Source organism: Manis javanica, chromosome 5 (assembly GCF_040802235.1).
Source record: "Manis javanica isolate MJ-LG chromosome 5, MJ_LKY, whole genome shotgun sequence".
Lineage (NCBI taxonomy): Eukaryota > Metazoa > Chordata > Mammalia > Pholidota > Manidae > Manis > Manis javanica.
The window spans coordinates 129,003,808-129,020,871 of NC_133160.1; the positions used below are offsets into that span (position 1 = coordinate 129,003,808).

The window sequence follows — 17,064 nt, forward strand, 5'->3', positions numbered from 1 at the left end:
TGACAGCCTGATCTTGGACTTCCAGCCTCCAGTACTGTGAGAAAAAATCTTTGGTTGTTCAGGTCCCCCAGTCTGCGATATTTTGTCATGGCAGCCCTAGCAAATGAATACAGACCTCTAACAAGTAAAGAGATTGAAAAAGTAACCAAAACACTTTCCATGCAAGAAAATCTCAGATGGCTTCACTGGTGAAGTCTACAAAACATTGAAAGAATTAATACCTATTCTTCACAAACTCTCCAAAAAAAACAGAGAGGGAATCATTCCTACCTCATTCAGTGAGGTCACTATTACCCTGATACCAAAAACAAAGACATCCTGAGAAAACTACAGCCCAATATTTCCTATGGATATAGATGCAAAAACCCTCAACAAAATATTAGCAAGTCAAACCCATCAGAAAAGCAGGATTATACATCATGAGCAAATGGGATTTATCCCAGGAATGCATTCAAACTCAATTAATGTAATACACCTTATTAAAAGAATAAAATAGATATATATCCATCATTGCAATAGATGGAAACAAGGCATTTGACAAGATTCAACACCTCTTCATGATAAAAGCACTCAATGAACTGGAAATAGAAAGGAGTTTCCTTAAAATGATAAGACCATGCATGAAAAACCCACAGGTAACATTGTACTTAATGGGGAAGTCTGAAAGCTTCTTTCTAAGGTCAGGAGCAAGACAAGAATGTCCACCCTCATCCCCTCTATTCCACATTATCCTAGAGGTTCTAACCAGGGCAATTAGGCAAGAAAAAGAAATAAAGGGCATCCAGATTAAACAGAAGTAAAATTCTGTTTGCAGGTAACATAATCCTGTCTCCACATCCAGGCTCTTCATCTCATTAGAACTGAAGCTAAGAGGTGACAGTGTCTTCGTTCTTGCAAGGAAAGAGTTGTCAAATTTCTTTGTAAAGGTTCTATTTTCCTGCCCTTTCTCTCTCCTCAGAATAACCACATCTGTGCCTATTTCCAAGTCTTGGAAATTGGCACTGTCACACAGCCCAGATGCCCCCTTCTGCCCTCTGCTGCTTGCTCGGCCCGCATGCTCACTGCTGGCTCCAATGCGGGGCTTGGGAAACACCGTGAAGGACAGTACTCAGTGGTGCTGCTGCGGTCACTGCCCCTGGGTGCTCCCCAGCCACCACACACACACTTGCAGAGCCTTAGTGCTTTGTGTGGCTACACAGCCCGCCTGCCAGGAGCTGACTTGATAAGCACCTTTGGGGGCTGTCTTCCCTTCCAGCTCACTCCCTACCACGCCCACCCCAAACCCCTCAACTGGTGTGACTGGTGTGTCCTGTGTGGTCTGTCAGGTAAGCTACTTGCAGTGGAATTCTTGTGGGGGGTGGGCTTCTGGGGAAGCTAAAACCATGACAGAGAGTCATAGCAGGTCATCACCAACTTAATGGACCTTGACCAGCAAATTAATAAATTGAAACAGAAAATATTAGGTGTACTCTGCATTTGTTTCAGTTTGGGCCTGTGGATAAAGTGAAGGTTCCTGTGGTCAGGATTCTCCCCTGGCCCTGGTCGGCTAGCTCAGTACACACATGTAAAGGCCCACAGGGCCGTACACACATGTGGGCAATATGTTGTTATTGACTCTATACAAAGAGGTCCGCCCAGTGCTCTGGGTGACACGGTGGTACAGCCGCACGGCTGCAGGAGAGCAGAGGCTGGAGTGGTGGCAACGCAGAGGGCAGAGACTGAGACTGCTGCAGGGGCAGAGAGGCCCAGACGTAGAGACCAGCTTGCTGCATGCAGACTCACTCTGAGGGGATGGGATTCCAGTGATGGACCTGCCACTGCGGGAATAAAGTTGGGTATAAACCCCTTCACCCCAAGAATGTTCCATTTCATTTTTTGGTCTCATTGAATCCATAGTGAACTTGTCTGGGGCTGAAACCCATTGGCAAGACAGGGACTGTTTACTGGGTCATGTAAACTCTATTTCTTACCGTGACACAATGGCAAAAGTATTTAGGAAAACTCTAAAAACTTAATCATTTTACAAACAATTGTCAACTGATGACCTTTTATTTAAAAAAAAAAAGTGCCCCTTTTCTAACATATGCTAAAGAGAGGCCAGAAAGCAGTACTGAGTTTTCTGGATAGGAGGGTGCTTAGTTTTTTTATTCCCTGAATTTAGGGATTATTTAATTTTCAAAAAAACTCACGACACTGACCCTAGGAAGACTCTAGCGAGTCTATATATTGCTGGTGGCATTGTGAACCACATACTTGGATTTAGCAATCCTATAAAGCCCTGGATTTACATCAGGAAAAAAGAATTGCTCTAAAATGTGACATACAGAAAATGCACACTTCAGCGTTGTGTGTTCAATAAAAACGGAAACAACTTGAACGTCTGGATGGGAGGGATTTGGAGGGCCAATATCCTGGGAAAAAGAGGCTTTGAAATTGAGTTTGCAGAGCACTTTACAGAAAGACTGAGGAGGAATTGTCAGTCGTTTATATAAAAAACCACAGCGGATTACTGGTGAAAACGGGGTACTTTAGGGTGGCACCCCCAGCTGTGCTCTGTTCTCCAGGGAGGTCTGATGCAGGCCCCACACAATTTTGTATAAATTTAAGACAATGAAACAGCTCTCCCATGGATTCAGTACTAGCACTTAAAACTTGACTTGCCGTAAGGAAACACAAGAGCAGTTACGAAGTTCCAAAGCGGAGTGGTTGCCTGGCTCCCACGGCCACCAGAGGCGGGGGGCCAACGGGGACGCCAAGCCACAGGTGGGACTTTAACAGGCGTTGTTTCTAAAAGAGCTTCCTCGAGTCTCCCGGGCCCACGGAGGACGTGACGTGATAGAATGAGCACTGGGGCGTTTGGAGGCGCGGGTGGCGGTGGTCAAGCGCAGGAGTCCGCGCTGCGGAAGGCGAAGAACCCGGCGAGGAGGGCGCGCCCGCAGAGGGCGACCCCCCGAGGGCCGGGCAGAGGCCGAGCGGGAGCCCATAGCTCGGCGCCCCGGCCCGCCAGCAGGACAGCGCCGGAGCCCGCGCGCCCCTGGGGCGGCCGGGCGGGGCGGCCTCGCTCTCACCGCCCCGGGGGTGGTGCCCGCGGCCCGGCCGGGCGGGGCGGTGGCCTTAAAGTGCGGGCGGCCGGGCGCCGGCTCACTCGCGCCCCCGCCGCCGCTGCCGCTGCCGCCGCCGCCGCGTCCCGCCATGGAGCGGCCGCCGCCGCGCGCCCTGCTCCTCGGAGCCGCCGCGCTGCTGCTCTTGGTCCTGCCCCTCTCCTCTTCCTCCTCTTCGGACGCCTGCGGCCCCTGCGAGCCGGCCGCCTGCCCGCCCCTGCCCCCGCGGGGCTGCCCTCTGGGCGAGACGCGCGACGCGTGCGGCTGCTGCCCGGTGTGCGCCCGCGGCGAGGGCGAGCCGTGCGGGGGCGGCGGTGCCGGCAGGGGGCACTGCGCGCCGGGCATGGAGTGCGTGAAGAGCCGCAAGAGGCGGAAGGGCAAAGCCGGGGCAGCGGCCGGCGGCCCGGGGGCGAGCGGCGTGTGCGTGTGCAAGAGCCGCTACCCGGTGTGCGGCAGCGACGGCGTCACCTACCCCAGCGGCTGCCAGCTGCGCGCCGCCAGCCTGCGGGCCGAGGGCCGCGGCGAGGAGCCTGTCACGCAGGTCAGCAAGGGCACCTGCGAGCAAGGTGGGCACGAGAGCTCTCCGCCGCCCCCGCCCGACGCGCCCCGCGGGGCGACGGAGGCCGGGGGCTGCCGCGGCCGTGGGGATGCCGGGAGGGACGGGCGCCGCCTCCCCTTCGCCCTCTGGGGTGGTTTTATTTTGAGAGTTTGGTGCGCGCGCCAAGAAACTGAGGACAAACAGGGCGAGTGTATTTCTAGAAAAGATGTTCTGATACCACAGACTCCCGCATCCCAGAGCTTACCCAACTCCTGCCAACAGCTGGCAAGTTGATTCCCGAGAGCTGCCCCTACATTTCCTCGTCGTTCTTTCTTGGGTTGGGTGCACAGAGGTGCCGTCAAGAGATAGGCGGAAGGAGTTTTGAAATACAAAAGTAAGGATTTTCAGAGAGAAGTGTTTGGCCCACGTTTAACTGGCTAAAGTATAAGAATTTTGAAAACTGGTTTTCATGGATTTCTGATTTTATTAAGGAAGATAATTTACCTACTGGAAATTACAGAATCTCATACTAATCAAACTATTTTGGGGCAGAAAATAAAATACAAACTCTTTGAAGAATGCTTTTATGATTAGTTCATGTTGTGAACCTTATGGCCATTTTTTCTCTCTTGTTCTTTTTTGTGTAATTGGTCCCCAGGATGCATTGTTCAGCAGGAATGCCTTTGAGCTTATGTTTGATCGTTTATTTCATCCCAAACAAGTCCAAGCTCGCCATAAAGGAAAGGGGAAAAGAAGATCCGGGCTTGCCAAAAAAAAGATTTTAACTGTAATGTCTGAAATAACATTTTCCATAGCCAGTTGTTTCAAGGGAAAGAACTGTGCGCCCCCGGCGAGGAAGTCCAAGCTTGGCAGTCCCTTTCTTGGTCCCAGCCAAGGTAGGAAAAGGGAGGGAAGCAATTCTTCTGATAGGACAGAAGTTGCATCGTTAACACAACTGAAACTCTCCAAATTTTCCAAATCATTCTTTTTTAAGAACTTTTCCCACAGGTCCCTACACTAATAAGTCACTCATTTCAGAGCTCATTATTGAATGCCTTAAATCATATATGTGGGACTTCATATATAAAGTACAAAAATCTAAAGTATAAAAATCATATGTATAATCACATTTGCCTTGATTGTTTATAGTTCATGATTCGTAGTCAAGACAGAAACAGTAGTCAAGACATAAACAGTTTCTGTGATACGAGTGCTCTTGTATTGTTTCCAGTATAAGAACTTGTTCATTATGTTTCAGAAGGTTGGAAACTGTTGAGAGTTGAACTTGATTAATGATTGTGCATGGAGTTCCCTATACAGAATCTTATTGTTAACAACCATTTAATCAATAAATATGAGAGGTGCCCTCTCAGCACCACTCTTGTGCTGTCACGCCTTGAGTCCCCTGGCTGGTCCTTTTCAGGTCTTCGACGACTCATCGCGACTCTTCCCTCATCTGCAGGTCAGAGACAGGGAAGGGGCCGACACATGTAACTTTCTGTCAGCTATATTATTAACACCTTAAACTTAGAAAATCACAACCCAAAATAATCTACATACTTCTCCAACAGAAACAGTCATTTGTTCCTTTGGATCTAACTTAATCAGTCATATCATGAAAAGAGAAATATGCAAAGTTTAAGAATTCATTCCAAGTATTGAGATTTTCTTATGAACATTCCAAGGGGAGTTTTTCTCTATAGTCCTTCCAAATCACTGGTACTTTATCACAGCAGGTTAGCTTAGTGATTAGGTTTGTTGTCTATTCAACTCTGTACCTGGCTTTATCTTTCTCTCCTGCTATTTACATCTCTAAACACTCACATAGAGCAATATAAAATATTGAGACTCAAAGTCATACAGAACTTGTTGTGACCTCATTACCATGTACCCTCAACTCCTCAGCATCTCTCCAGACTGTAAACCCCATGAGAGTATGGACCTGGTTTTTCTTCATGTTTGGGAAAATCTTAAGAGAAATAGCATCTAAAACTGGACACCTTGACATAAATTAGCCTTTTCTTCCCAGTCTAAATTTAGAGACATGGGGTCTAGTGCTTGGGACTGTTTGTAGGAGAATGCCAGAGAGAACATGAGGTCCACCAGAGTACTTTTCCACAGCAGAGACAAATTGGCTAAAACCGGGTCTCCTAATATATTCTCCTGACCCCTGGATGACAATTATAGAAGCAAAATGGACGGAGTGTCATTTACTTCTTCTGTATCATTTTGTACCTAGGTTTTGCAAAGAATAGGAAATGCATTTTCTAGGTTCCTTCATTTCCACCTCAGAAGAAGCTTGAGTTATGCTTCCTCAGCTATGGAGAGGAAGGGGGCATCACTGTCGGTCCCATTTAATAAATGTAATCTACAGTAAATGTAGATTTATTGAGCATGTAGCACATGTCAGTACTGTGTTAGTTCCTGTTCAGCCAGGAATGCACAAAGCAGTTCTGTCTTGCTGGTTAAGAAACATCCACACAGGCTGCAAACTCACCTCCCAGAGGGCTCTTTCTGGAGCCCTGGATATGCTCCCGATCTTCCCTTCTTTTCTGAGATCACCACTTACCTGCCTCTGGGAAGAGATCTCGGTCTGCTTGTTTTCTGTACCTCCATAAGAGGCAAAGTAATCTTGAAGATCTATCTGAAAGGTAATGAGCTAATAATCTCAACTCTTGGAATTTTTATCATGAATTTAGTGATAGTAGATCTTATTGAAGTCTCTGAAGTCATGAGTAACTGGAAGAGGGAATTTTAAAATTCTGTTTTATAAAAAGATAATGTAGAGAAGCTGAAATGTAAAATAAAATCTCACCCCCTTTATTGTCCAGCCACAATAATTGTTGGCTATTTGCTGTTGTTAGCAGTCACACCCTCACCCTCACTTATCTTTCCACCCTTTGAACTCTCAGCCTTCAAGGATCAGCCAGTATCACTTTCTCTGTGAAGCTCCTTGATGCCCCTCTCCCCTCTCCCCACAATGATGTCCTTGTCCTTCTTTGTTCCATGTAGGCTTCCAGCCATTTTTCAACAATATTTATTGCACACTGCTGTGTATATGTAAGCAAGAGGCATTCCAGCAGAATAGATAAGACACTGAGCTCTAGAACCAGAATCCCTGCTTCTAGAACTCTTATCACTTACTCAGCCTTGAGCAAGTTGCTTGACCTCTCTGAGCCTGGGTTTCTCACCTGTAATATAAAGATTATAATCATGCCTATCTTATAGAGTTGTTGTGAAGATTATCCATCGAAGGCACTCAAGGAATATTCACTGTTGTCATTATTCAACTTGAAAGTAGCTCCATGAGGGAAGGAAAGTTTTGCTCCCTGATCTGTCCCCAAGTGCCTAGGTCAGTGCCTGGCACTAGTAGATGCTTTAAATATATGTTGAATGAATGAATGAATGAATGAATATATTAATTTGCCAAATACTCTTCTAGTCAGAGTAAGCAGTCTTGAATAAAATAGACAAGATTGCTCTTTCATGGTGTTTACTGTAAACTTTAGACAGAAACAAACATATTTTCATGTAATAGTATGTGCTGTGACAAATGTACAACAGGGAAATAGGGTAGAGACTATGGGTAGATGAGCAGTGTAAGGAAGGGAGGGCAAAGATACGCGGAGAACCCCTGTAGGATTTCAGCAAAGGGAGCAGAGCTCCTGAGGGGAGAACAAGCTCTGCTAGTTGGTGTAGCATCTCCCCACCATCTCCAGAGGGCTCTCAATGTCTGTCTTCCCCCTAGACTAGGAGCATCCTCAGAGAGGGACTCCATCTTTATAAATACAGTGGCTGGCTCATAGCTGGATGTTCTGTAAATATTTGTTAATTAAACAAAGGAATCCTCTTAAGAATGTGCCTTTGCATTTGGAAATGCAGTCAATGGACTCTTCTGCTTGTCTGCTCTGTTTTCTCCTAGCCTCTTCTGCCTTCCTAAAGTCAAGGCCAGGGATCTGATGTTCACTCATCTTCTCATCCTCCACTATCTTGAACTCTAACATTAGGTGGTCACTTTTCTCCCCAAATCCCAAAATTTCCACATCTCCTTGTTGGTTAGAATTAGGTTCAGAGCAACAGAAATTGTTCTGTAGTTGAAAGTCCTCAGTGAAGATCTTCATTTTCAGAAACACTCATTTTATTTGATGGATTTTAAACATTTTTTTCTTTGAGAAGCTCAGTTTAGGCTCATTTTTATGTTGATAACATATTGTTTAAATGCCCATGTTCTGTAACTATCCTGCAGTAAATTTATGAACTTTAATATTGTGATTTATAATAAAAATATAAATATATTTGATCTTATTCACCATAGTTCTTAAAACCCTTGGAATTTCCTGTTGAGAGCAATGAAGGTTTTGTTTGTTATATTAATGAAGTGACTTTTGGAGGACCCCTAGGTCACCTAAAGAAGGGAGCTGATTCCCTGAAGAGCCAACTATGTGATTAGTAGGTTGGGATTGAAAGACCTTCTTGGAGGAAGGCAGCTGGAGACTGAGTTCAATTACCAGAATTGAGTTGACTTGTAGGACAGCCACCTGGTGTAGAATTGCTTGGTGGTGTGAAAAAAAATACAAAGTGTAACTGGTGTCACCGTTGTAGAGCTTCATCGAAAGTTCAAACCAAGGGGTTCCAAAATGAAATTATTAGTGGTCTGGTTTATCTCAGTGGTGGGAGGGTGTTAACATTAAAAATTAAACTGTTGTTTTACCATCAAAGCAGGTTTATTTGGGAATAGCAGAGAATTGCAGTTTGGGACACACGAGCTACAGAAAAACCATAGGTATGTCTCAAAAATGAAGAGGATTGCTCTTTTATAGCAGAAAGCCGGGGGCGGGGGGGGGGGAGTAACGGGACATTGGGAAGGACTGTTATAAACAAAGAGTCCATTCCAGTAAAATGCGAGTTTGATGTGTAGTGGTTTTTCTTTGGCTGAAGCTGTGTCAAGTCACTCCTCAGCTGGGCTGTTGCTGGATGAGGAGAAAACCTTCCTTCCTCCCCCAGGGAGGCTTCTTCCCATTGGGTATCGAAGGTACATCTCTTCCTGTTCTCTTTGCAAAGGGTTGCAGGGGTGGTATGGCATGAGAGCTCCCCCTTCTGGCCTCCTGACTCTGTTTTAAATGAGGCTTCCTTTTACTAATTTTCACAGGGGGGTTGCAAGTCAATGCAATACTTTGTTAAACTAACACAGTCATACCATAAAGACCGCCAGGGAGCCCAGAGGAAGGGGAGCTTGAGCCCAGTTTTGTGGAGAAAGAGCCAGGAAGGACTTCTTGGAAGAATGAGGTCCTAAGAGAAAGGGAAGAGTGAAGGAACTGGCTGGAGAGGAGCTCGCACAGAGGTTGGAATGGAGTTAGAAGGGAGATGCATGATGAGCAGAAGGAATAGCATTTGAGGCCAGGGGCTGCTTCCCAGAGAGAGCAGAGGCGGCAGCTGGGCACTTAATGGAGCCCAGTGATAGAGGGCCTCATGGGTTGTGGGATCTAATAAGGGATATAATTGGATTTGTGTTTTTAAAAGCCTCTTTTGGCCGGCCACCCTTAGGAGAATGATTTGGAGAGGGTAGTCCTCCAGTCTGCAGTCAGAGACTCCCAGTAAGAAGCTGTTACAATAATCCTGGCAAGAGCTGACTAGATTCCTTCTTCACAAAACCTTTAGTTCCTCTCTCAGGTCTTAGAAGCCTTGTCAAATCCAGGTTCCTACCCTGCCATGGCAAGCTGTTTGTTCCTTGGGAGTGAAAAGCCCATACTGCGCTCTCTTCTTGCTAAATGACTCCTCACAAAGTGCCCTCACATCCCTTGCTCATTAGCCAGCCCTGCTCCTGAATTACAGCCACTTGCTCACTTCAAGGTCACTCTCCCTACAATCCCCTTTCCTCTGCCTCTCTCAGCCTTCAGAGCAGACGAAGAGAAAGTCATTTCCCAAAGAGTCTACCCCAGCCCAATAGAACTGCTTTAAAATTTTTTTTGGCTTCAGGTGCCCTTAAGCACAGAAACTTCCAGAAAGTTGAGTGAATCACTGTTTCTTTCTTATCACTTTACTGAGTTTTAATCACTGCATCTTAGGAAAGAGTGGAACACCTAAAGAAGCTTTGGAAAAGAAAATAGGCAGCCTTGAAGAAAGACCTTAAAGGACTTAACATTCTTTTAGAGGCAAGCAATCCAAGAAACAAGTTAATGTTTCTCCATGGTTTGGGAGCTAATCATTAAAAGGAAGGTGCCTGACCTACTGTTCTACAGCTCCTCAGGAGACAGAATTAAAGGCCTGGATTTAAATAGCCACAAGCCACATTTAGATTCCACACCAGGAAGAATTTGCCAGGAAAAACTGTTCACTACCAGTAACTTGCTCACATGGGAGTTAGAATCGGTTTAAAAGATTCTGTTTTGGAGAGCTGAGAGATAATCTAAGTGAGGAGAGGAAGTGTCTGGGAGAGAAAGTTGTAACTTTGAAGAAACTCTAAACCTATGAGTTGGAATGGTTGAGCTGAGCAGGCATTCATTTATAGACTCTTAAATATGATTTCCATCCTTTCCTTAAAGCCTGTCTTCAGGGTTTACCATAGATTTGCCTTCTAGAAGAAACTGCCTTATAAGGCTCTCTTTGGGGTAGTTGAGTGACAAAACTCCCTTGGATGGAGTCCAAGGCCAGCCAGCCTTCTCTCGTTCTAAATTCCTCCCCACAGTGGATAAAATTATGGTGCTTCCTTTAGCTCAGGCTATCTTGCAAATGATCTCACCTCATCTGTGTTTTCAATTGCAAGACAAATAACATCTTGCTTTTAGAGTCTGTTATAGAAAAAGAACTCTGAATTGTTGCCATAAGAATTTTAAGCCAGGGAATATACAAGTGCAACCTTTTTGTACTTCAGGTCCAGGAGTGGCACCATTAGAAAACTTTGAGATGGAAAAAGACTTCAGAATATATAAATGAATGAGTCTGCTTATTTTAGGTAATTTCAAAGATTTCCCAGTGAGTCCTTTACTTTTTATGAGGGGGCCAGGTGGATGGGAGGGACTAGAAATATCTAAGGAAAACTTTCTCAAGTGTGTTCTGTGTGGATTTTCCAGGTTGATGGAGACCAGCACCCCACTACCCCATGAAGCCTCTGAGAGAAAGTGAGGTGGTCAGGATTGATAAATGTGTGGGGGGGTGTTGGGGTGGGGGGGAATGTTTATTTTTTACTTAAAGTTGATGTGTTAAATAGTTGAACTCTGTTATATCCCAAGTTGGATTAATGTCAGAATGATGTGGTCCCTTTGAAAAAGCTAATGTGTTGGATTGACTTGACCACCCCACAAAGGAAAAGCAGGGTGAGGCTATTTGCAAACAGCCGAAGCTAGCAATAACCTCCCGTCAGTGCCTCCACCAAGAGGGGGGTTACCAGAGAGAGGAGCCGTCCATGAAATCTGCTGGCTGGGGTTGCAGAAAAGTTTGTGTCTGAAAAGTAAAAAAGATTCACACCAGGTAAAATAGACCTAGTAAACCCAGTGTGGCCACAGCCCCATTCATATGGTATGAAGTTACTTACAGTAAGTGTGTTAACAAGGCCATGGAGAGGCCAGGGTGTTTATAGTAGAGTTTACCGCTGTGAGAAAGCAAGACCTCATAACTTCAGGAAAGTGTGTATAATAAATGAAGGTACAGTTTAATCTATCTGCTTCACAGGATTATTGAAAGGTCAAATTATAGAACAAATATGAAATCACAGTATATACTATACAGCATCAAATAAATGTAAGGAATCTTTAGTGACTATACTGTAAACTCCTTGCAGACAAGAACTCTATTCTACATAGTGCCTTGTGGGTGGTGATAATGACAACTGAGGGTTGTGGAGTACTGTAAAGTTTACTGAGGGCCTCCATGGATGTTTGCTTATCTGCTACTCACAACAACCTTGGAAGGTAAGGGTTTTTCTGTCCTAGTTTACAAATAAGGAAGCTGAAGAAGGCCGGCCATCATGCAGCCAGTAGATCACAGTTCTGGTATGTAAATCTGGGTATTCTGCAGCCTTACCTTTCAAAGTGAGGCATGTAACTCAGCAGTATCAGCTCTCTATATGGTCTTTGTCTTCTATAACCCTAAAGTTACTTCAAAATAAACAGTTTAAAACCAAAGTGACTCACAAGAGTTAAACTCCTGGATGTGAAAAAGTTCTAAGAGTACCTTATCTTCCTTATATTTTCTTTTTGATGATTTGACAAGGGGGTCATATGATACATTCCTGTCTACATAGCTCTAAGAGCTCTTTCAATTAGCATGAAAGAGAAATTCTGTGTGATAACAAAGTTTATGTCTGTGTGATAACGAAATGAATGAATGTTTCTGAGGGGGCTTCATACAGATCCCTGAGTCCAGTCTAGCACCAGGCCTTCCCAGACTGGAAATCTGAGAGTCAGTCCCCTCAATTGCAACCAAGAGGCTTTTCAAAGACCAGTGTGCTGGGGGCAGCTGGCATGAATATTTTCCCTTCCAGGACTTCTTGGGGCATAACGTTTGGGTGTGGTGTCTGATCATTTGCCAGGCCTTTCTGGTAACTCTGAGGATAGTGAAGGAGAAAACTCTCTGAGATAGCTGTCCGTGCACTCAAGTGTACCGTGTTCACTTTCACTGGAGCTTTTAGCCCTGTGTGCTGACTGAGCCTTGTCCCCAGCGCTGCTCCACCATCAGTTTTCCCAGCTGGGATAATATTTACTCCACACCTAAGCTGTGGTTCATTGTAGGGTTATTTTCTTCAGGGAATTTGTATTTTTAGGGATTGAAGCATATTTTTTGTCTGGTGACAACTTGGAAAAGAAAAAGAAATCCATGTAGGGGTTTGAGAACTCAACTAAATATAATCCATTTTGACTTTCTGAGAGGGAAGAAAAAGCACTTTAATATTCTAACAGGCAGAAATGCTGCTGACTCCAATCACCATGTTCTTTCATGCTGTTTTTCTTGAAGGGACAACTCCAGGTTTTTTTGGAGGCTTGTCTTTTTTTCTGAGTGAGAAACGCTCAAAGGCACTTCATTTACATCAGGGCAGATTAGCCGGCCAGCGGTCAAGTGGTTGAATTGGGGAAGCCTTAGAACTAACATCTGTTCTGCTCTCTTCTGGCCTGACCCTAGGCAAGGGAGAAAAATTTATCAAGAAATAGATCTCCTGGAACATTCAGAGGGTTTTGAAAGACCACACAGAAATGAGGCTTTAGGAATTTGTCAGGGTAGCCCAGGCCTGCAGGATGTAAAGCCTGTGCCTCCTCCGTGGGAGCTCTCAGAACTTTCTGCTCAGGGAACAGAACACAGACGTGAATTTCAGTAGCAGCTGCAGCAATTACACTACAACCCTGGCTTCGAAAGGACCCCCTCGGGAAGCCGTAGAACACATGCTAGAGGATGAAATGCTTCAGCAGCAGGGCCGCTGTGAGTTAGAGCAGGGGCAGCGAGGGGATCCATGCAGTGAGGCCGCTTATTAGAGATGCTCAGCCCAGCAGGAGAGGGCAGGCTGGGCAGAGATCAAGATGCTGCCCAAGTTTTGACATGCCAGGGCTTCAGAGCCAGAGGCCCCTCCCTGCCCAGGTGTGTCTCAGATCAGAGCTGCAGAGCAGGAGGCAGAAGCTGATCTGGTGTGGCTCTTTGCACATCACTGAACCTTTGGTTCACTTAAAGATAATTGTCAGGGCAGGAGCAGACCTGTTCTGGACCCAGTCATGATGTGGGAAAGTGGGAGATCCCTTTCTTCATTCCTGCCCCTTCTTCATTCCTGCCTCATCTGAGGCCTCCTTCTCTGCACCTGCTCTGCCTGGCCTACAATTGCATGCTGCCCCTTTTTCCCATTTCACTAAGTGCAAAGAAATGTGGTTTTCTTTCTCTGCCAATCCCCCCTTCCCCAAACTCTTTCTTAGTTACAGAGTTTGACCAGCAACTATATAAATGATGAGCTCTGCTCAGTCTGCTCCCCCAGCTGCATCCCAAGACTCATGAGCCACCTCGGGCATTCCCCCATAAGAGAGCGAGTAAGCCAAACCTTGGCATGCCACCTCTGTAGGGCAGCCAGCTCAATCCATGTCATCCAGGAAACAAGCGTCCCTCCCTTCTTGAGGCTCCTTTAGAATGAAGTTTTTTCAGATATCTCAGGATTCTAATGCATTTCATGCATCAACCCCAAACCCTTTGGCCCTTCTCAGGTCCTATCTAGGGGGTGGGGGAGACAGCCACAACCCCATGGTGACCATGGGCTTGACAGGTGCCCAAGGCTGACTCAAGGCCTAACCTCCCAGTTGTCTTCAACTCTTGTGACTGCTGGGTCACCCAGCAGCCAAAACCTTGCTGATACAGGTGAGGAAGTATAGCAGAGTGGTTAAGAATATGAACTTTGGAGTCAGACCCCTTGAATCAAATCCCCCTTTGTCACTTAACTACTTGTGTGGCCTTTACCTCCTTGATTCAGTTTTCTTACCTGCAAAACAGGTGTAATAATAATGTCTGCCCCTTAAGGTTGCTGGGAGCTTAAGTGAGATACTACATGAAAAGCATTGGTCCTTGGAATATAGTAAAGTCTCATTGAATGCTTCGTTTCAGTTTTTATTGTTAGCATTATAAACACACGTATGAATTCTTCTATAAGTGTCTTGCCTGTGACATGTTGCTGTCTTACTTTGGCCAATCCAAACACAATATTGCTTTATGCAGGCTTCCCCCGCTATCTGAAAGTAGGACATCTGTATGAAAACTTTCTAAGCTGAAATGGTGTAAAGCAAAGAAGCAGTTATTACTAATTTATATGGAAAAAATTTTGAATGTTCCCAGACCCAAAAAATAACCTTAGTCTTTTCTGATACCTTAGGGACACATCTTGTGAGTGGATGCACAAAATAATCGAGATACAGCACAAATCGCAGACACAGTTCAGAGCTGGGCAGCTTGATGCTGAGTTGCTAAATTTAATTCCCAGACAAGGAGCTTGGTGGCGCCACTCTCACTGCTGGGGGTTAATGCTGCCCTGGAACAGCTCAGTGCAGCACAAATGGTGAACGCTATTTTTGCTTATCTCCTTTTTTCATAAAAGCAAATCCTCTTTGGATTTATTTTGGTTAGCAAAAATAGGACTTGTAAAAGTGAAATGGTGTAATGCAAACTTTCTGAAAAACGGGGGATACCTGTACATCTCCAGGTTAGATCTGCAAACTGTGTGTATTCTGTGCAAAGAAACTGGCAAGATAATGTGCTTATAAACAATTCCTGGAAACTTCTATCTAGCTTTGTTCTTGCTCTTCAAGGTTTCCCGGACAGGGAGTCCTGCTCTGTCTGAGAGAGCCGAGGGTCCAAATGCAGACAGTTACGTGAGAACCATGCAGGATGCTGGCCAGAGGGTTCACTTTGCTTTACACCGTGAAATATTTCCATCTTCAAGCTCAGTGTCACACACTATTTTTTAACAGCACCCCTTAGGTATAGAGGACATTTTTTTGGACTCAAAGGACAGTAATTATTTGTCTGTTTCTTCCTTCCATTCATAGGAAATATTTTGGGATTTTGTTAGTTGGCTCATTAAAAAAAAAAATTGTAGATAATAGGTTCCAAAGAAGAATGTAACCAAAATCACAAAGACTGTCAGAGAATCTGATTAGTATCCATTAGGTACATACTGGGTATTATGCTTTTTTAGACTTTAGAGAGTTGGTGGTGGAAATAATAAAGCCCTTTGTTTGCAATTCATGTGTCTTCTTTGGCTTTCACATATAGCCTCAGCTTAGTAGGAACTCATTTAAAAAATAAAAGCATTTAACTATAAGGAGGCATATTTAGATTCAGGAAGGTACCCACTTAGGTTGATTCTTTTTATCTATCTGGGAAGTAGTCACATCCACCACTCAACATAAGGTGGAGAGCAGAAGATAAAGGGTGTGGAGAGATTTGAGAAGCTGGAGAACTTTTCAGATCCACCAGCACCAGCAATTTGGAGTGATTTTTTTTTTTATTAAAGTATCATTGATAAGCAACTTTATGTTGGTTTCAAATATACAACACAGTGGTTTAACAGTTACTCATATTAAGTCCTCACCCCCCTCTAGTGCAGTTACTATCAACATAATAAGATGTTACAGAATCATTAGCTGCATTCTCCATGCTGTACTATAGTCCCCATGACCAACTTATATTGTGATTGCCAATTATTTTGCCCCTTTATTCCCTTCACCCTCCCCATCTCCTCCTCCCCCTTGGTAACCACTAGTCCCTTCTCAATGTCTAGGAGTCTGCTGCTTTTTGTTCCTTCTCTTTTGCTTTGTTTTTATACTCCACAAGTAAGTGAAACCATATATTTGTCTTTCTCTGCCTGGCTTATTTCACTAAGCATAATACCCTCTAGCCCCATTCATGTTGTTACAAATGGGAGGATTTCTTTTCTTTTTATGGCTGAATAATATTCCATTGTGTATATGTGCCACATCTTCTTTGTCCATTCATCTATTGATGGACACTTAGGTTCCTTCCATAATGAGTAATTTTTTTATTGAATTATTTTTTGATATATAATTTTATATTGGTTTCAAGTATATAACACAGTGGATCAACAGTTACCCATATTATTAAATCAATTTTGAGTGATATTGACAGAATACTGGGGCTACCAAGTCTCTATGCACTGTGTACCCCATATCATTCTAAAGCAGTGGTTCTTGACCTCAGGCGGACACCAGAATCACTGGGGGAGGTCTACAGAATTCTGATGCTTGAGCTCTGCTCCAGGATTCTCACTTCACTGAGGTATACTTGTTACCTGGGCAGCAGGACTTTTAAAAGCTTCCCAGATGATTTAATGCCCAAGCCAGGTTCAGAACCATTGTTCTAAAAACTTCAAGGGACTTAGGGGGTGCGTCATTCCTTGGGATAATTATAATAATGATGGGTCAATTTTGCTCATTCTACCAAGTACCCAGTGTTTTGCAGCAGGACAGCTCAGGATAACTAGTACTCCATAGGAAATGGGAATCCTAGAAAACATCATTTAATACAGTGCAGACAGCGTCTTGGTTTGACCACTCCTTATCTCTTTGGCTCTTTCAATGCTGTTATCTGAATCAGACAGAATGGAAGTATTTCTATATCTAGCAGTATTGTTGGTATATGTAAAAGTTAAGGTACCATAGTGTTTTGAGGAAAGTATTCACCTAAAGCTGCACAACCCAATCTTCAATCATGTTACTAGAACATGTTCCATAAACCTAGTGCTTTTTATCTGTTTTGTTCACTGTTGAATCCCCACTGTCTAAACAGTCCTTGAGATATTATAGTAGGTGTTCAATACGTACTTGTTAAGTAAATGAAAGTATAATTAAGAGCAGGTTTTAAAGTGTCCTGTTGGGGAACCTTCATACTTGTGGAAGCCAGTCTCTCTGTCACCTGCTGTGGGATCTCCACTAGGGAGAGATTATTCTC

General features: G+C 44.5%; 1 protein-coding gene across 2 annotated transcripts in view; it reads left to right on the forward strand.

Annotated features, from left to right (window-relative positions):
* Positions 1-2,825: 2,825 nt before the first annotated feature.
* Positions 2,826-17,064, forward strand: part of IGFBP7 (insulin like growth factor binding protein 7) — a 74,143-nt gene continuing 59,904 nt past the window's right edge. Inside the window, exon 1 of one of the 2 annotated variants that reach the window (XR_012131727.1) lies at positions 2,826-3,667. Coding sequence is in view for 1 of the 2 variants with exons in the window: in XM_017669183.3 (XP_017524672.2) it covers positions 3,193-3,667 (475 nt within the window). In the remaining variant the exon portion in view is untranslated. The remainder of the gene's footprint in view (positions 3,668-17,064) is intronic. The other variant, XM_017669183.3, reaches the window with a different exon arrangement.